The sequence below is a fragment of the Columba livia genome, chromosome 2 (genome assembly GCF_036013475.1).
Source record: "Columba livia isolate bColLiv1 breed racing homer chromosome 2, bColLiv1.pat.W.v2, whole genome shotgun sequence".
NCBI lineage: Eukaryota > Metazoa > Chordata > Aves > Columbiformes > Columbidae > Columba > Columba livia.
Genome location: NC_088603.1, coordinates 25251143 through 25272285, shown reverse-complemented (window position 1 = coordinate 25272285; position 21143 = coordinate 25251143). Strand labels below are relative to the sequence as shown.

Sequence of the window (21143 nt, the reverse complement as noted above, 5' to 3'; positions counted from 1 at the left end):
CCACTATCACCACTATCAAACAAAAACCTGCTGTAACTATGAAAATAGTATTGTACCACAGCCCATTTTGTTCTAATATATTTTTAGTTTATTTTAAAACTAGTAATCACAGCCATTTTAAAAAATATAAACATTTTCACTTTCACGTTTCTCAGAAAAAAAACCTAACAGTAGTCACAATTGTGAGAATCTAAAATTGTGCTTATGTTCTTTATTACACTATAATTATGACTATTATGTTTAACACAACAGATTCAAGACACCGTAAGAAGAAGCTAAGTTTGACTTAAAATGCAACACCAGAGATTCACCATCAGACAAAGGAATGATAAACCATCTCCTCCAGGGCAACCACTTAAAGATTATTCTAGTATGGTAGAAAACATGACATCCATTTTCATGGGTAAAATACAAATGAAAGCAGAAAAAAATATAATTGTGAGATAATGAGAGTGAAAATGACTGAACATTAGAATCATCTTGGTATTCTACAGTACTTAGCAAAAACTAGAAAAACACAATGATGTGACCTGAATCCAAATTAAAAGAAATAAGTAAGACAAAGCACGACAAAGCACTGACTTGAGTGCATGGTAACACTTGCTTTAACTGGAAAAATAAGTATTTAATATTCTTTACTTCAAAATCTAACTTTCAATTTCAGTGGTATTTCTGGAGTAAGCAATACTTCCCTGTAATCCCAAGTTATTAGGTGTCTATTAAAACATTCTGCCTTGTATTTCAGACTGTGAAGTCAAGGATCAACTCAGTTATTCCTTAGGAAGTTCAACCTGTGTTTTTTTGGTCTTGAAGGAAGAGGAAGGTATTATAAAATGCAGTTTGCACAACTAGAGAAGGATTAGGACTTTTCTTGAAGTAAATTGTCTTTCCATTCCCCATTTGGAGAAAGTCACTGTGAGGCAGACTGAATTTCAGACACAAAATACAGAGAAAAAGAACAGACAATGCAAATGCCCTTCAAAGAAACAGAACACATGGTATGTGATTTAAAGAAATGTGTAATTCTATAGCACACACTGACTGCATTTTGAAGAGCCGCCATTAAGTGTGAGCTCTTTCAGGTGATGCTCTTGCATTTTGCGTGTACCCGAGTAGCAAGTAGAAAGCAACATAAGGTAATTATACCTGTTGCAATCCTTCTGTACCATATGCTGCCCTCATTTCTTCTAGCTCTCTGTTTAGCTCTTCGATCTCTTGCTGTTTCCCAGCCAATTCATTCTCCATCACCTCTAGCTGCTTGGGAGAGTGCTGAATTCCATGCTCAGAACAAATCTCTCCAACTCCAAATTCTTCTTCCTAAATCAATCCAAGTTCCTTAACATGCCAGTTTTCATGCTTTATCACAGTAAGTATACTCAAATATAAAATTCTGTATCAAATGCCATCTTAGTACATTAACATACAATACAGCATCGAAGATCTTATTGCCATGGCAACCTCCTTTGTTAGTATAATTCACACCTCAGAAGCACTGACACAATACGTTTCTGCAAGTTCTGCTTTATAATCTTAGCCTTAATAGAAATAGTAAATTGTTTTGTATTTCAATTTTACTGATGAACTATATTAATATATCACAAACAACGCAGATGAAGAGCACAGCATGCAAAATAAGAGTATTAGTCAGCAACATAGTTTTTGTTCACAGCAAATTGTTTGAGGTTTTTAGTATTCACCATTAGTATTATGATTCAATTTGCAATACTGTACCCTGATTAAGTCTGCAGGTATTGCTGTTCTTGTCACAAAACTGCAACCATTTACCTGTATAAAGACAATTTCTAAATACGTTATTATTCCAAATAAACCTTAATTTCTCTTTTCCATTAATTTGAATTTTACGTAATGATTCCTGCAGACCCATGGTAATTTTTATGCTACAAAAATTTACTTCATTTGAAATACACAATAGTGTTATGTATAGTAAATTGCATCAAAGTAAGCATAGGTAACAGGTAAAACACCCCAAATTGCAAAAATAGATGCTGCTGTCTAAAAACAAAACGCATATTATGAATTTGAACATCTAGAGAAAACAAAGGAATTCAGTTTTAAAGGTCAATGCAAAGCTTTATACTTTAAATGTTTAAAATACAGTACTATTGCATTTTATATTAATGTTTAAAATTTCTCTATATTACTAAGGATAGTTACGTTTTCTAAAAGACATATATGCACCCCAAGATTTACTACTTCTGAAAGTCACCATTCTTTCAATAGTAGATGAAAGGCAGGATCATAGACTCTCATCGTCAATTTGAAGGTATTTCTTAAGATTGAAAAAGAGTAGAAATTATACATTTAACATAGAACACTTGAAAAAAAATCCTTATTCACTCACCTAACACCGCAACCCCTTTCAGCTTCTATGACAATATTGATTCTACAGACTGTGCAAACCAATAATGACGAATCTCCAAAAGGCAAACACAAGCCAAAGGAGCAGTTATACGTTAAAAAAAAAATCCAAATGAAAAGAATATGCGGTGTACTTGTGAGTAACCATAACAGAGAGGCAGGCTTTTAAAACAGCAGACCCATGTTTAAAATGAGAAAGCAAGACAGCTGTATTTCCCCTTAGAGCTGTTTACTAGATCAGAGCCTGAAACAGAAATAATGGTACTAGAGATAGAAAAGCATCATAGCATTTCTAGACCCAACTACTACGTTTACATCAGACATCTGCCATAGCCTCGATCAGGGGTTATTTGCAAAGGACTACCATGCCTAAATAAATCAATAAGTTACCCAACGTGAAAGTACACTGTTATAAATGGGATCAATATAGTCAACGAGTCTGTATTAAGAGAATGAATATACCTGCATTAGACGAGAATTTGCAGAGCTGACACAGTGCCCTTTCAGTCCCTGACTTCCATAGTAAAAAGGAAGACACCACAGAGAGATTACTACCTTATTTTAGAAAGAGTAAAGAAAATTGCAGCAAACAGCAGTCCAGGCAATTCCCAGAAGCACTGTACATCACCTGGGTATTGCCAGATGTTCGCTGTACATTCAAACATTCAAGTGTTTATACAGTGCTTTGCACCAACGTCTTTATTCAGATTTTGGCACATGTCCCAGATTAATAATACTAATACTTTATATGAACTCTATTATGAAATACTTATTTTCATTTTTTTAAACTCCCATTTTACTTAGGCTTAATTGATAAAGACGTAGTGTATGATTCCTGTAATCTACCACAGTAGACATGCTTCTCTTCCTGTGAATCATTTCTGTGTGCAACAAAGACTCTCAGATTCTTTATAGCAAGGGCTTCTAGGAAAGATATAAAAGACTTATCTCATTAAATGTTCCAGACTCCTTAGGAGCTGAAATTTCTACAAAAGACTCTTTACTTATACAAGGGATTTTGCTACACACATTCAAAACAACTGTCTGGAAATGCAGAAATCCCGCCTCACTTCATGGGAGCTCAGCTCATCACAGGAGTGAACCACAACAACACGGTAGCCCATGCTGTTTCTCATCTGGTACCTTTTCCTTTCAAATGCCTCTTTCTTTATTGTAAAGTGCAAGTTGAAACACAACAGGACAACAAACTGGACTGGAATATGTGGGAAAAGCCTCCAGACCCTCGCAGCAGGGCGCAGGGTGACGGGAGCCTCACGACCGGCCTGGCAGCTTCTGGCGGGACAGAAATGCTGCTGTGTCAGAGCAGACAGACATGTGGGGCTGAGTTATTAGCTTCAAAATATCTTAATTTAAAATTGTTTTTTCACTCATTTGAAAGACATGAATATTGTAGCCTAGATACTAACCTCAGTGTTAAGAGATGTCTACACAAGGCCTATTGAGGAGCGGCTGAGGGAGCTGGGGGTGTTTAGCCTGGAGAAAGGAGGCTGAGGGGAGACCTTATCGCTGTCTACAACTACCTGAAAGGAAGTTGTAGCATGGAGGGTGTTGGTCTCTACTCCCAAGTAGCAAGAGAGAGGACAAGCAGAAATGGCCCCATGTTGTGCCAGGGGAGGTTTATATTGGATATTAGGAAAAACTTCTTCATGGAAAGGGTTGTCAAGCATTGGAACAGGCTGCCCAGGGAAGTGGTGGAGTCACCATTCCTGGAGGTGTTTAAAAGACATGTAGATGAGGTGCTTAGGGACATGGTTTAGAGGTGGACTTGGCAGTGTTGGGCAATCATTTGGACTCAATGATCCTAAAGGTCTTTTCCAACCAAAACAATTTCTGATTCTTATTGGACTTCTGTGCTTTGTTTCATGGCCCCAGTGGCTTACCCATATATAGGTCTTCTGCAAGCCCATAAATAATATTGATATAGACTCTTATAATTTCCTTATAATTTCCTCTTTTAAAGCTTTGCACTCCACCTTTAATGCCAAAATGTCCTTATGCCTTAATGCCTTATGATGCCCTTGGTTACATAGCCTAGCAAAAAACTAAACATTTAAAGTAACAATCAAACCTCATCACATTTTCAGATAATGGAAGCAAGGAGTAACAAGAGCTCTGGGTATAACTGCATAAACAAAAAAGTGAAGGTTATGGAAATCCCTCAAAAGATGTTCCGTTTGACTTTTCTTCCTTGTTGTATTTTCAAAATAATTCACAGAAATAGTATCTACTGATATAAAGGATAATTTTTAGGCTATTGGCTAAAAATTAAGGTATAATTTACATTGCATCAGCAAACACATACGCTTAAGACAAATGAAAGGAATCTTCCAGAGAAACACAAAGAAAACCAAAGTCCACCACTGAAATAGGGCAGCAATTCATGACAATTGCCATTAGAGGTCAGGATTTAATTTATGAAATCAGTGTACCCCTTTTAATGTTCCTTAGACCTTGGAAGATCTGATGGTGTACTTCAGAAATAACAGTAATAATACGTAACTACTTAAAATATTAATGCCAGTACTACAGAGATTTCCCTTTATAAATGGCAAATTCACGCTCAGTATAAATCACTACATGTTTTCCAATCACTGAAAAAAAGTAGAAAATACCTTAATGCATCAAAATAATACAACCTAGTACAGACTGGCAAGCAGACTTTCGATATAAAAAGTGCTCTGACTTGGTAGCAAACACATACAGAAGCATCTGGAACGGATTAGCAATTTTACCTCATGTATTAATTTCCTCCTCTACCTGTTTCTTTCACATTTTGTCCATCTGACTCCTTCACAAAAATTAATACTTAGACCTCCAACACTGCTTGTCAATGTTCTTAGCCTCTCTTCAACTTTCTAGTTATGTCTAGTTATGAAACTTAGCTAAAACTAGCAATTAGGATAACTTGGGAAAAGTAATTTCAGGCTTTTGTTTGTCTGTTTGTTGTTTGTTTGTGGGTTTGATTTGTTGTGTTTTTTGGTCTTTTTCTAATACTCCATAAATGAAAAGCATTTTTAGTTTGTGATTAAAATAATTACAGTCATACAATTTAACTAAACTCAATAGCTTCTGAAAGATAATGAGTGGCTTTTTAAAATATTATGGTTTACTGTATTTTTCTACATATTAATAGCACACAACAGAAGATTTCTTTATGTAGTTGTTAAGGCTGATGTATAGAATTTTATTAGCATTGCCCAAAAAAAGAACTTTGTAGACTTCACATTATCCATCTTTTCAGAGGTACACTTTGCAAATTGGAAAGAGAATCAATAGGAGAAAAAAAAAAAATCAGGTGGAACAGTTTTGCAGTTACACTGTAAAATTGAGGCATATGGAAAATACAAGGTGTTTCAAAAAGATGGACCCCAGTTCAAAGCACCATAATAAAAAATTGGGTCCATCTTTCTGAAACAACCTGGATATGGGGGCAATTATACCTTACACAGTTATTAAAACAAACAAACAAATCTGTTGGAAAAAGACTAACTACTCTTAGTCCTGAGTTTAGACCACAGTGTAGGCAGTTAGAGAGGTGGCAGAACAAAACTGAACAAGTGACTGTATTTACAATAGAATTCCTTCAGAACAAGAATTCTTATATAAATAGTTATTAGTTCCCTCAGCTTTGCTTAGATGACTACTGGCTTATAACTGTGTACCTGGTAAGTCTATTAAAGAGGGAAATACTTCTCACTGATTTTTATCCATTTCCTCAAGAGAAGGGGCTGAAGAATTAAAGACATCTGACTTATTTTACCAATAGCAACAGAACAAATTCTTTACGACCTGCTTAACTTTGAAGCATGACAGCCCTGACTTCAACATAATTTCTGACAAAAAACACTAAAAAGAATACAGATGTTCAAAACAATGAGGAGAAGGATGGATCAACAGGCCTATGTTTCTACAAATGTGTGAATTCTTAGCATTCTGAAAAGGAGGTCATGTATCTGAAATAAAGGTAAGCTCAAGATTTCATGCAACTTCATAAATACGCTATTACAGATAAAATTTAACTTATTCTCATCTTCCTCAACAGAAAAGGCTTCAGATCGCTTTATTAACAGGGTAACCATGAATGTAAGTAGACCTTTTAATAATAGAAGTAACATTACAGCTGACATGAAACATATTGAAAATTCAGTTCCTACACGAAACGCATTCCTAAACATGTTGTTTCCTCATTGCGGACACTAGCCAGTTGTCATTAACTGGAATTTAAAAGTGCTTATTACAACAGCAACTCTCACCACTTGAGTTTGTTCTTCACCAGATCCAGTATCATGTTTTTATTCACAAGTTTTGCATTGCCTACTTATGTCTTAGAAAATAACTCTCAGGGAAGCAAAAGGTCTTTTTTTTCCAGAATTAGATTAAGAAATGCCTAGAAACCCATCCGTTGTTGCATTTTTGAGGAAATCTGCAATTTTTAAAAAGCACATTCAGAAGGCAGTCTGGCTGCAATTCTGTTGTCTTTAGTATCTGAAAAATTGCTCCCTAATATACTCTGTAGGCACCCACAGAAATCTTTGAAGCTGGATAAAGGTACCTGTTTCATTTTAAAAACAATTTTCACATATAGAGCTTTGAACTCAACTGATACTAACAATGAAACACTAAAAATCAGAACATATTCACAATTACCATAAGGCATCATGCTAGAGCTTTCTGTATTCTGTTTCCTTATGCAAAAATTGTATTTTCTTGGGTTTTTGCAGTTTCCTACACTGCTTCCTACAACCTCAGAAGTGATCAAAATCTCTTAGTCATATTTCATTATATATGTAATACCTCTCACTTGTAAAAAAAACAGGAACATCAATGCCATTGTCAACTGATTTCTAATGGTTCGTTCTTCACATACTGCATATTCCATTTAATAGTAATCACATACCATGGTGACGCATATTCTAAAAAGGTGCAGTAAGGTCGTAGCAGTTGTTCAAATGTGTATTTGCTACACTCTCAATGGCAAACTGTGTGCACATACTGCCCTATCTTCTTCCCACACACAAAGCAAACTCAGATTCTTTTTGTTCTTTACTACCTTAATTCCTGGGACAAAATAAAACACATTTTATCTATGAAAAATACTAAATCTATTAGCGGATTTTTGTCCCCAGATAGTGTTTGCTTCAACCTCTTCCACCTATTCCTCCACAAAAGCCAACCTACCTTCCTTCCTTCCTTTCTCTCTTTCATTTACAGTACTCCCCAGAAGCTGGACTGGAATCTTCGATTTAAAAAGTGCTGGTTTCAGATATTTTTTAATTTGCATCACAAAAAACATACCATAAGAACTATCATGACTGACCAGATCATGGGTCCATATGGCCCAGTATTTTGTATTTGAAAGTAGCCCATAATGAATGTGTGGGAACATTTTCCACATACTCCCAAGTGCCTACTCCCAACACACCAGAAGAAAGCAAGGGTGCTTATAAACAAGGGCAGAAGGCAGATGTGGGAGAGAAAGAATCAAACTGAGGAAGAGAGGGACAGGAAAAGAATTCAACTAATAAGGTTGAGACCAGATCCATGGAGGAAGCTGTAACTGGGATTGATGGGAAAGGCTGGGAAATAAACTGGGCTTCAGAATGACTGAAGAAGGAAAAAAAAGATAAATAGGCTGAAAAGCCTATAACAGAGGCGACGAACTCATTTTCACCAGGGGACACATGAGCCTTGCCGTTGTCTTCAAAGGGCCAAATGTAATTTTAAAATTTTTTAATTTTAAAAAATGTTTTAAAATTACATTTGGCCCTTTGAAGGCAACGGCGAGGCTCATGTGGGCCAGGTGAAAACGAGTTTGACACCCCTGGCCTATAAGACTGAGATAAGAAACCAAGCAAGAGGAAAAGGGCATGGGCAAGAGGTGTAAAATTCACAGGAGCTATTACAGAAAAGGGAAGAATTTAGAGAAAAACAGGGTGCAGAAAACAGACACAAAGTTGGTCAAAGGGAACAAGCTGAGAGAAGGAACTAGTGTCTGGTGTGTATATTCCTTGAGGCTTCACAGTGAGCAGCTGTAATACTAAAACGGAACAGCTACCCCAAGGTGTAGTCACCTCCTCTTACAAAAGGCTAAATCAAGAGATGAACAAAGTATTCTACACTAAATTTACTTCAGTAACGGAGACTCATTTGATTACTTCATCCCTTTCACTGTTGTCAAGCTTAAGATTCTGGGGTGTGTTTTGCAGAAGCATTTAATACAGAGATCTGCAAAACAAAACCCAGACTGTCACTACAAAATGTGATTGTTTGAGACATGAAAAGTTAATTTTTTTAACTAGAAACAGTATCTACTGTACTGTGATATTCCATGGCTATTTCTTGCAAGCATGTTCTCAACCCACAGTTATGCATGAGGTAGTTTACTCCTTACAAACATAAAAAACTGGTTTATTTGGCAATACTAAAGTTCCACATATGTGGATATGAGATAAAGACAGCTTAATAAGTGAAAGAAAACAAAACAAACCCCCGAAACAACAAGTGATACAAAGGCAATCGCTCACCAGCTCCCAGCAGCAGACTCACGCCCAGCCAGTCACTGAGCGACAGCTGCTTTGGAACTCATTAAAACCCTAATCAAGTTGTTAAATACTTTCCCACAGAAAATTAATAGAAATTATGCACAGCCACAACTCCGATGGCAACATGAAGCATTAATACAACGTAATGATGACATTGTTACAACAGTTCATAGATCTACTGCATTATTGATTATAGCAGCTATCCCATTATGTAGTTGACACAATGCTTGTTTAATGGCACATTAATCATACCAGTAATGACATGCAACAGCTTTGTCTATAGTATCACGTCTGCTCTTTCTTTCCTTCTCTTCTCGAAAAACAATGCACATCATTGCAGTAAACGTGGAAACGAAAAAGTTGAAAGAAAGGTTAGGAAAAGCGTTACTTTACTCTTACCTCAGAACTGTAATCTTCTACTGTGGTGGAAATTTCACTTTCCGGCTAAAATAAAATATTAAAATATTTACAATTATGGCACTCTAAAAACATTAAACAAGACATTTTCCATCTGTTTCTGAGAATGTAGACAGTATTCCAAAATACAAAGGCATATATGAATTTGATTAGAATATACAGAAAGCAAAGGCCACCTTCACCTCCTTGAAATCCCAGCTTTAAAAAAGAAAAAGCTACCTTGCTGTTCAATTATCATAATGGAAACATAAAAATTACATGAAAAAGTCTTCTAATGAAAATACAACCTACACGTACAAAATAATATTTTGGAAATGTAACTTTTTTCTTTAAAAAAATAAGCAGTACCAAGAAAAAGATCCTGGCATAAGTTCAAACCTAGTAGGTAATCATAGTAAAGGGCAAAGAACTTGCACATTGAAGCTTAAGCTAGAGTGAGAAAATAAGAATTCTCAAAGGAAGGTGACTACTGAAAATAATTTTCTAGTTTTTTTAATGGTAATTTTGCCATATATGAGATTTTAAAAACATGAATATATTGTTGGTCCTTTCTAAATACCAAAAAACAAAAACAAACAACAAAACCACACAAACGAACAACACAAAACAAACTAAAATAAAAAATAGTGAAAACCATATAGAGCTCCATCAGTTTAGAGGTGCAATATTTGTTAGCAGCATAAATAATATTTCTAAAATATCTCCTTCAATCCTGCATCTAAGTAGTTTTTTTTTTTTGGCTGTTAAGACTAAGTATTTTTGCCAAGGGATTTATCGAAAACAAGTACAGAAAGATGACCAAATGAACTGAGTTCAATGGATCTGTCTTCTGTGCTAAGGTGTTCATCCAAACCCTGGTAAAAATAAGTTTAAAAGACTTAAATCCTATGAACTCACACAGTAGACTTCAATGCTGGAAGACTTAATGCTATTCTTTTGCTGTCAGAATTGATAACATTACAAGCAGTCAACATCTTCCAGGCTCTCATCTTGCCCTCCAAGAAGCTCTGTTCCATGCCTGAGACCTGACCAACCTTATTTCAAAATCTAGCTCCTTCCATGATTAAGCAACACACTCTCTATGCTTCCATTCTTCTTTGGTCAACAGAAGTAAGTAGGTTTTACACAGTTTATCTGTCTGAACCACAGGGGTCCAGTTTAAAAGGAAATACTTCAGAAAATTCGTTGATACACACACTGTTAGCAGCACAACATCCTTGTAAAGGATAATGGCAACAAAGCTATTTGCAAGTCCTCTCAATACTTTATGGAATTTGAAATAGGTTTCTGTTACACACTGACTTCAGGCTGCTTGTTTACACGTATTCTACCAATTACGCCCCACTGCATTTTCTTGCTACAAACAGCTATTCTCTTCTGACAAGATGTTTTAATTCTTTACGTAAAGTTTTCTTCACTGACAAGGTGGTTGATAGTTGCCTATGAAGAATCTTTGAGATGTCTGTTCAGTGTATTTTAACTATCTACATCAACTTTGTAGGTAGTACCTTAAATGATAGCACTTAAGTGTTCAGAAAATTAAAAACACTTTCATCCATATACTTTCTTCAGAAGAAAAGAGAATAATCAGCCTGTGGAACACAGGAGGTCCATTTCAGGAACTAGTTTCTGTATGCAGTTAAGCCTTACTCATAAGTCATGTTTTCTGGCACTGGACGCCCAATATTGTCACAGGAATAACAAAAGAACACATATATGGAATTGGCCATGAGAACTGAAAAGCAATTTTTATGTTTCTTTAGAAAGCATTCACCGGTGACAATAAAATGTTTTGCAAGAATGAACATCCAGTACTAAACTACTCCAATTGCAATGGATGAGAGTATTAAAAGCTGAGAACCAAGACTGAGAATTCATGGAACCGAATTCTGCCTGAAGTTACTTGACTTTTTTATGACCTCGGTGTAAACTGTTACAAAAATGTGACTCCAAAATTCTGGATTCATTCTTGAATGTGTTATCAGCCAGTGGTAGAAGAGAAAACAATTTTATTTTAGCTCGGCCAGTTTCACAAGGGTCACTAAGTGCTCCATAGATGATCACAACCTGACTAAGACTAATTAAGACGACCACGAGTAGGAAGGGAGGCAAAGAGAATGTCAACTGAAAATCCCGGTCATGAAACTCTCTCTGTAGGTCCATCCTGAGCTTTATGGGTCCTTAGTATTTGTAGAACATTCTGAATAAGAAGTACTATTCTTATATATATTCTTAGTTCCTAATCCAAAAACCACTCAATTAAAAGGAATATAATTCCTGGTAATTTATAATCTAAACCACTTGACTACCATCATATTTAAATAGCATACATCACAGTGGAGATAAACCACTCTCAAATCTGAATATAATCTGCAGTGAGGTAAATCAGTCCTGAACGTATAAATTTCCTGTCTCAGAAAACATCGCCAACAGGGAATTAAACTAAGAATTTATTTAGGTTTCTATTCTTTGGTAATACGGCATTAGAAATGTTTATTCTAAAATTAAATACTCTGTAAATGTGCATGCGGGTAATTTCCACATCTCTAAATCTATTACAGATCACCATTTACAGATAGAAAGGAAGGCATCATACCAGAGGTTTTCTTATGCATCCAAGAAAACTGGCAAGATATCCTGGCAATCTTTTGGCCAGACAGTGAATGGAAAGATGACTGGATTCAGTCAGAATCATATGCTGCTGAGAATCTATTGTCTTTTCTTGTGGCACTGACTTCACTATTGAACAGACCATTTCCAAACATTTATCTTCATTCTCCAAGTTCAAAACATTTTTCAAGGGATTCTTGATTATCTAAAGTGACTGGGCTAATTTTTACTACATTTTATTTATCCAGCCTTTTTTTCAATTCCTCTACCTTACTGTACATCCCAGAATATATCTCTTCTCTAGTCAAAGCCTATCATTGCTCTTCGCTTTCATGCTTCTGTGATAGCAATGCCTTACCCACATTCACCACCTATGTCTTTGCTCACTGAGGTGTCTCTGTTTCTCCAAACTGCTTATGTTTCCACATTTCTGTCACTTTCCTCCCTTAGTTCTTCCCAATAATCCTTCCCAGTGTTTCCTTACTCTGTTTCTGTTCCTTGCCTGTCAAGTCTCAGGCACTATCAACTGGAGTAAGTTATGGAAATGAAACAACGAACATGGAGCTCTGAACTTTATCACCTACTTGAGTAAAAAGGTGAGCTGTTCTAAAACTATTACCAAATGGATTTGTCCTGTGAAAAACAAAAGACGAGTTACTAATCCAACCTCAGACAATTAGCAGGTATTCTTCATCAGAGAACTTTGTACTTTTCTTTTCTAAGAAGCTTTGTGTAATAGCTTTTACTACACAGGTGACTCAAGGACAATTTTACTGTGCCACGGGTTAATTTCTTTTGCTTTCCTGGCATTAGTACATTATTGCAAAGCAGTCTGCTCCAATGCATTGTCTCAAGACTTCTCAGAGAAGGTAATCTCAGCAATTATTTACAATGAAACTGGCTTTTGCTTTCTTCCATTTTTAATTTCAGGAAGTCAAAAAAGAAGCAAAAAGTTTAATTGATCCAATTTATATCCTGGGCTCTGCCTTCTAGATTATTTTTACATTTATATGGAAAAGGACACTATAGATGTCAAGATCAATAGATATCAGGGTGCAACAGAATAAAGACAGAAATCAAAGACAATGAGAAACTCAACATATTATTCTCTTTTTGAGATGAAGACAAACAGCATTTAACATGACACAAATTAAGACCTAGAGACATTAACCAAGAAACACCAACTGATATTTCTCTAATAAATCTTGTAAATAGACTGCTCATCTGACAGAGGATTGAAAACCTTGTAGAAATTACAAGTTCAGCTAGAAGGTAAAATGGAATGGATAAGGACATTACAGAACACTGATAGTTCTTCCAGAGTTCTTCCGACTAGTTTCTGTAGCTTGAGGGACTACAGGGGGACGGAGGAACCCACCCTTAGGAAAAGAATGGAAATAAAAGCCAAAGAGATGACTGCAAAAAATAACTTTGAATTCTCTAAACAGACTTTTGCCCTCCCTGAAAAGGAACTCCTCTAACTTCAGATGGGGAATAAGCTCCCAGAGGAGTACCTCTATTTCACTTTCTGTTATTCATATTGAGTAAGAGAACCCTTTGTTATTTGTATTTGGACACGCTAATTCTGCTGGGGACTGAAAAATCATACTAGAAAAACTGAAGGGATATAAATCTCTATCCACAAAACTACCACGAAAGAGCCCAATCAGGATTTTTAGTTAGATAGTCAGTAAAGTTAGATGTTCTGCGTCTATTTTGTGGCACAGAAAGAACAATTCTAGATAAAATATGAAAAAAAACGTAATCAAAATTTAGCTAGAAAAGTGTCCTGCATAATGCCTCCAGTAATCTTGCCTTACTCTCCTGACATAACAGCCTATAAAGATTTAATGTTGGGTGAAAAAGCAAACAGCTCAAGAAAGCTGTCTGTAATTCTCCATTGCAGGGATTAGCCTGAAACTGCCTGTTACATTGGCTGCCATTTCAACTCAGCAAGCTCTAATCCAATTACTGTAATACATGCTCTCTGTCCAAATCATTGCACTTGTAAGACTAAAACCAGTAAGTTATGTCTGACCCTCCATCAGGGTAACCTCTTTTTTTTTTAAAACACAAAAGCAAGAGATTTTCAATAAGTGTCATTTTTCTACTACTTCTCAGCTGCTGGAAATGATATAATGGAGCCAAAATAGTTTCAAATGGTCTATCCTAGCACAGGAATGACAAGTCAAAATGCAGAGCATCCATCTGTACCACACCTCCCGGAAAAGTCTGCATTTACGTGCACAGAGCTGGGAATCTGTCTTGAGTTGCTTGTTCAGAATGTCACTTACATCCCTTCAAAGGCATTACTTTCAAGAATGGAATAAGCTATTCTGTAAATAACATCAGCATCTCTTGACCCTAGATACATATCTGGAACAACATACCACATCACATGAATTCACTTCCGCTTAGAACTGAACTGGACTGCCACGAGACACCCTGCAACCTTCCCAGAGTACCTACCTTCAGCCACTAGCAATCAGGATTATATTTCATTAAGTAGACCATCTGTTTATCTAAATTAATTCCTCCTTCTCATTAACCAGAAAGACTCAAATTACAGGAAAGATGTGTAGCGTTGCATTTTGCTGTAGCCAGAGCTGCAGTGATCAAAAATGCACTGTAATTTGTAAACTTCTAATAAAACAAAAAGCACAAAATGAAGCAAGAAAACAATACGAATTTTTGCCCATTTAGGGAATACAGCAGAACCAAACTTCCATAATCTACAGTACGCTGACTACCACAGAAAACTTGATGGCAGAAAATGGGTAGAAAGTGCCTTCTCTGGACATAGAAAGGACAGATAGGGGAGGCAACGAATTAATATCCAAAATCTCTTATAACTCCTGCAGTCCCACTCTCAAAATTAACATAGTAACTATTTTGCTCCACCCCCCACCTTCCCCCAGTAACTGTTTGTAGCCTGACACAAACTCACCTCAATGCTGTAAGTCTGATTGTGTTTGATAATTTCTCCACTATGCAAAGTCCTGACAACAGCAAAGTCAGCAGCAGCTGCTCCCCTTCGGCTGCTGCACGTGGATGCTTCATCACCTTGAGATCGATCAGCATCAATCCCATCCTGTATTGATTCTTCATCTTTGACGTTTGCTGTTTTCTTCTTCTTTTTCTGCTTCTTTGATCCGTTGTGACCATGAGTTTGTGCCTTCCGCTGCCTAAATTGGGCAAGCTGTGAAGACAAGATCTTGTTAAAGGTGAAAGTTTTCCTCTTTATTACTAATGACATCCTCTATAAAGGCTTACCAGCTGCTCTACATAAAGCTTCAAACTAATCATTACTGAAACAAGTTGGAAGTTAATGCTGCATATCTGAGGCACATCCATATTATTATTCCCTTTACATAGTTTGTTTTAACAAAATTATTAAATGTTAACCAACAATCTATAAATTAATTCCTTTTCAGTTTCATACCAGCAAGTTACTGTTCCACAGACTGCCACCTAGAAATCAAAACATTCAAAGGTAAAGGTGCAAATGTCATTATAAAGGACAAATACAACAAAATAACCTCTGATCTCATTTTTCAATTTTATAGTAACAAATACAACAAAATTAATTTACAAAAAATACTTTTAATTTTTACACCAGAAACAGATAAAAGCAAACCTTTCTTCCAGCAAGTAGCATAAAGATTTTTAAAAACTTCATGTTAGAACTCAAAAAGCAGATCAAGTTACCGAAAACATCATAAGGAAACAGCAAAATACATAATGATGGAATAGCCTAAAAACAGTGAGCAAATTACAAGATACTCTACCTTGTAGCAAAACATGCTGATGAACAAAAAGTCACAGGTGAGTCAGACACACAGTTGAAAAACCAATTAGTATGTAAGCTATTCAAATACTGTAAGACACTGCCTTTTGAAGAGCTTATCACTTTTAATCACTTTATAGTGGTTTACACAAGAAAATCCATTTAAAATATTTTTTTCTTAACAAGAACAAAATTTCTGTTCAAATAAGAAAAACAAGCGTGGCAGGTTTTACCAATTAAATTTAAAAATTAAGCAGATCTTACCCATAAAATCTGGAAACAAAAATCATTATTTTCCAATTGAAGAGTCCAACATTAACTAAGTGCTACAATAAGTTTTATAAATGTAGCTCCAACGTAAATACAAATCATGCAAATAAAGACCCTGAAGCCTCCAATACTTTTTACATCAACTAATACCCAAATATAATTTTTTATAAACCTGCTGCAATTTTAAGAAAGAAGCTACAGAAAAGATAGCATATTTGCTCACGATATTCACCAATCGAGACAACCAGGCATCCATCCAACCTCTTCAGCAAGACCCAAATGGAGCAGGACACCCGGATCCCCCTTCCCAGACACTGTCTGGTGACTGTGCCACCCGCAGCACGCACTGGCTCTCATCTGGCCCCAGGACAGCTGAGAAGCCCCAATCTAAACAAACGCATCACTGACAGATCAGTTCTGACTTCTGCCTAGTTTATGCTTATGTCCCTTTATTTGTATTTCTTCGTGGGTCTCTTCAGCCTCCCCTCCATTTTTAGGATGACTGACAGCTTGGCATATGGCACCTGCTCTCTTTACAGGAGGAAGACCTGAAGATTTGCTGAACCAAATATGCTCATCTGTATATTTAATACTTCTTCCCTACATCCCTAATTAGTTCCACTTCATGTTTTTTTTTTTTTTCTGTTTTTTAACTAGGCAACTTTGATTATTTCACCAAAAATCTATTAAAGGTTATAAACTCCACAAATATCTGAACCAGAAAATAAATGATAGTCTACTCTTGGCTTCAAAGTTTAAGGCGGGGTGGGGGGGAAGCAGCACAGATTTAGCTTTTCAAAAACAAGAAGGGTGAAGGTTTCCTTGCAACATCACTACATTCTCCTAAAACTGTACATTTACCTCAACTAAACAGTTTTCAATTTATTCAAAAGACAAGCAGAATTTGCCCAAATGCCACAATGACATAGAGCAGAAAATCTGACTTAAATTTTAACTACTGAGAAATTTTGCCTTTTTTTTTTACTTTTTATGTTTAAATCATGAAAGACATGTAGTGTCACTGGTCAAGAACTCTCTTCCCCAACTTGATTGAAACCTTCTCTAATGGAAAGTTAAGTTGGCTTTTTTAAAGCAGCTTTACAGCCTTTATTTGTCTACAAAATTAGACGTGCAGCTCAAGGACAAGTGAATTACTCTGTGTCTCTCCTCAAGTATTTTGCATATTTTAGCCGAGGTATCTGGGTATGCCAGATTTCTCTCCTTTCAAAACTAAGTCGTTGACTTTCAATTCTTCAGAATTAATATATGAAATTCTATCATGGCAGTTATAAGTAGACTTTATTTTTTCTGTTTAAACATTGCTGAAGATTGGCACATAGAAAGCTAAATGCATATGCAAGCTAAACTTTTATATTTTTGTACTACACAAATTCTCAACTGAAAATTTCTGTATGAGCATTTAATATTTTGGAAATAACTACACTACTGTGACAGATACATGCACAAATCATTGCACTTTTTATTCCACACATTCAAGTATACACAAACCTGTCAGATATTTAATCAAATTTAAAAAACTAGAAATGAGAGAAGCAGCATAACAAAAAGGTACTGCTGAACGAATACAATCTGTGATGTTCACATCAAGGCAGGGAAGTCTCAGACACCTAATTCCTTCAAAAACGAGGTTCAGGAACTAGAGTTGAGGATCTATCTACGTTAAATAACAAGCAGGAAAAAGTCCAGCAGCAGTCATGGGAACTAAGGAAAATAATTTTTGTAGAATTAAAACTTTAATTAATACAGAAAAATACTTTCAGATTTTGTGTTTCTAGAAAAATCATTTTTCTAGTTCAAACAAAATGTGAAACAAATACAAACTGATACAACTATAGTTTCCTTCACCCTGTCTTCCAGGCATATAAGCCTGATAATGCCAGAACTAAGTCTGTGGAGAACTTAACACTGCTTCTGTCAGTTCTGAATCTGCAGTTTGGAGACAATTCAATGTCAAATCTCTCTCAAGTTACCAAAGCTGCAAGCAAGAGCAAAAGATGTGAACACAGGAGCTACTCAAGGAGGAGGAAGGATCCAAACCCAGGAGCTGAAGGACACTCGGAACAGGGTCCCTGCACTGATCCACCTCCGAGGAACAGCAGAGAAGGAGCACCTTATGCTGGGAAGGCATCAGGAACACTGTCAGCTCCAATGCAACTTTACCACGGGTTTTAGCATATCTGAAAACCAATCTAGAGCACGTCTTCTCTCACTGCCCATCTATCTGCCAGCACATTGCCTCCCACTTTTCCCATCATGCAGGTAAGACCTTGGATCCTCCAAGCAGTACTGAATCCTGTTAAAAATTCCATCAGTAATGAGTAACAGCCGATTTTGCTCCTTATCCTTGCCTCTCACCTTTTGCATCTAAAATTACTAACAACTTGTAATTACCAGCTCATAGGATTTCCAAATCCTGCTTCCAGGCAAAAATAGCAATCCTCTTGGAAACAGACATGTCCACTTTATAGCAATTTTTAGAATTATGCTATCAAGTCCATGTTTATAATCTGAATAATTTCTATCAAATATCCAGCGTACAATTAAATGCTCAATTGTAATAAATTAACTGAAATTTTAAGCTGAACTCTGAGAATGAAACTAGGTTTCTTTCCTTTTAATGCACAACAACCTACAATAAAATTGTCCAGGAAAAATTACATGTTTATTTTCAGATTTCCAGAAGTGCCACTTACAACAGTTCTCAGCTTTCCATTAGTTTGAAAAATGGGAAGCGATTGGATGTTACCACTATATTCTGTGGATGAACAAGACATGTTGCCTCTTATAAACAGACCCTACACAATCCCATGTTTGATAGCAATAGTAATATTTATTAGTTGAGAATCTGGTCTCACAATGCAGACGTAAAAGGCTCATTGACCCTAACAAACAACTCCTTGCTTTATTGCTTCAATGTAAATGTTGCATTTAACAGCAGAAAGCATAGCTTAAACTTTCAGTCCAGCAGACTGAAATTCTCCACAGGAGCAGTGTCTGTAACTAAGCACACGGAGGGTAGGCAAAAGGGAACACTATTGTTTGTCAGGTGTTGCTTGGGACTTGCCACCAACACAATGGCCTCAAATTTGTCCAAGAAAGGGGTATTTATTCTGTATATAGAGTGAATGGCAAAGAGTTTCTCTAAGTTGCATCTGAATGTGTAACATGGGTTGTGGCAAACTGTACTGTACAAGTGGTAACTACGGTATGTCCCAGAATCAGGCAGTCTCTTCCTGCAAGTGCAAGATGCCACTCGGGTGCATCATGAGACTCATGGAAGATCAACAGTCCTGTGACAGAAAGGCTCAGGCCTTTCCAATTATAATGCTCTGAATTCTCATCACCAAATGATAACTCAGAGTGAAAGTAAAACCAAAATATTTAGAATAAGACTGACTGACACCTTGTCTTGAAAGGTGAAGGATTAATTTAAGATTCACTTGTCCTAGTAATGAAAGATCACCACTCACTCCCCTTGACAACAGTTAAGCAATTATTGCTACAAAGCCTTTCAGTAAGACAGAAAGGACGAAAAGCAAGGCCCTGGGGTGGGATTAGTTTTGATCACCTATAAAGCACAGAAATGTCCCATTTAGTCTTGAATTAGGTGTCTTGCAAGCCAGTAATGGCAAACAAAAAAGGCCAATCTGAATTTGAATTTTGGATGTCACTCAGAAGCTGGAGATCTGCTCTGGTTTAAGTCTCAGGTTATCTATTCCATCTTACTCTGGACAACTGACAACAAAACAAAACAAAACCAAAAAAAACAAGCCAAACCTACTGTAATATCTCTCTCACCTGTGAACTGATTTTGTGATTCCAATGCACAGTAACATTTCTATGTTTCGCGGCAGCAGATCAAAGGCCCTCAAAGGGGTAAGGAAGAGTCTCGGAAACAGCAACACTGAGATTTTGGCCACAGAGCCTCCCCTAGGCTGTTAGACACTCATTGTTAGGCCATCAAGCTTTGCAAAAGCTTGTTACCAGTTGTAAAAGACTGACAGTTTGTCCCCAAAATAGGCTAACTGGTAACTGTATTAGAGGAAAAACAGCGGCGCCTTGTCACTTTGTGTCATATTCTCAAAAGGTCTAAGCAGTAACTCCTGAAGGGCGGGCAGACTTACAGAGCTGCCTGCATCTTCTAGGTTCCTGATGCCTATCCTAGTAATAGGATAAACGGTGAGATGAATGAAAAATTATCAAATACAGAGGATAAATAAACTTCTTTCTAGTAAAGTCTACTGATTCTATTCTGTTATTCTATTCTGCTAATCAACAAACAGGAGAGTATCATTACTCTTTCCAAATCCTGAGATAAAAACCTACAGGAAGAAGATAACTGAGCAAGCAACCTGCAAATACGTTTAACATATTATATCACACAGCTGAAAATCTGAACTGTAAGTAAGGAATTAATGTTCTTTGGAAGTTTCAATCTGCTTATCTGCTGAGGCAAATGGAGCTTTAATTTACTGGTTCCATCCAACAGATGTTGAATTTAGTAAAAGGGAAACAAGAATGAATGAATGAACAAGAAAACAACCACCCAGGAATGAGGTATTTCCAATCTACTTATTAGTTCACTGCATTCCCAGTCAGATTTTCCCAAATAACATGAGCATGACCTTAGAATGTCTCCTCTTACGGAGACTTAAGGGGTTCATGAGTATTAGAGGATCGCAATAAGGCTACGAAAATTTCCAAAGAAGAAATGTTGTATTCTTTACCGATATACAAACTTGAGTCTTTGAGCTTCAAAGACAGCTGTTCCTCCGCAGTACTCTGAAGAAAACCAATGAGATCACCACAATTTACATTTATAGCTGAAGTACCATGAAGGACAACACAGGATAGCGAGAGGAACAGCACACGGGGCAATTCTTTTTAGCAATCTGTATCAAGTTAGAGTACTGTTGGTGCTAATAACCAAGGGCACTGAACTTGAGTGAACCCCTCCAGATGGCACTGTGAGCTGGAAAGCCTCAGAATTAGCATGGTTCTGATCTGGTCTGCTCTGCCATGTCCCAAGAATTTAAATACGGACAGACCTACAAACAGCTAAGTTCATTACAGCTGAGTTATTTTCTGGACAAGGA

The 21143-nt window shown here is 36.6% G+C and overlaps 1 protein-coding gene across 4 annotated transcripts in view; it reads right to left on the bottom strand.

Annotated features, from left to right (window-relative positions):
- The window catches only part of AKAP9 (A-kinase anchoring protein 9), a 114963-nt gene that overhangs the window by 75656 nt on the left and 18164 nt on the right, over positions 1-21143 (bottom strand). For 2 of the 4 annotated variants that reach the window (XM_065051030.1, XM_065051031.1), the window contains exons 2-5: positions 14917-15168; positions 9342-9386; positions 1732-1785; positions 1147-1317 (exon numbers count right to left, since the gene is read on the bottom strand). In XM_065051030.1, the coding sequence (XP_064907102.1) occupies positions 1147-1317; positions 1732-1785; positions 9342-9386; positions 14917-15168 (522 nt within the window). The remainder of the gene's footprint in view (positions 1-1146; positions 1318-1731; positions 1786-9341; positions 9387-14916; positions 15169-21143) is intronic. The other 2 variants (XM_065051032.1, XM_065051033.1) reach the window with 2 other exon arrangements.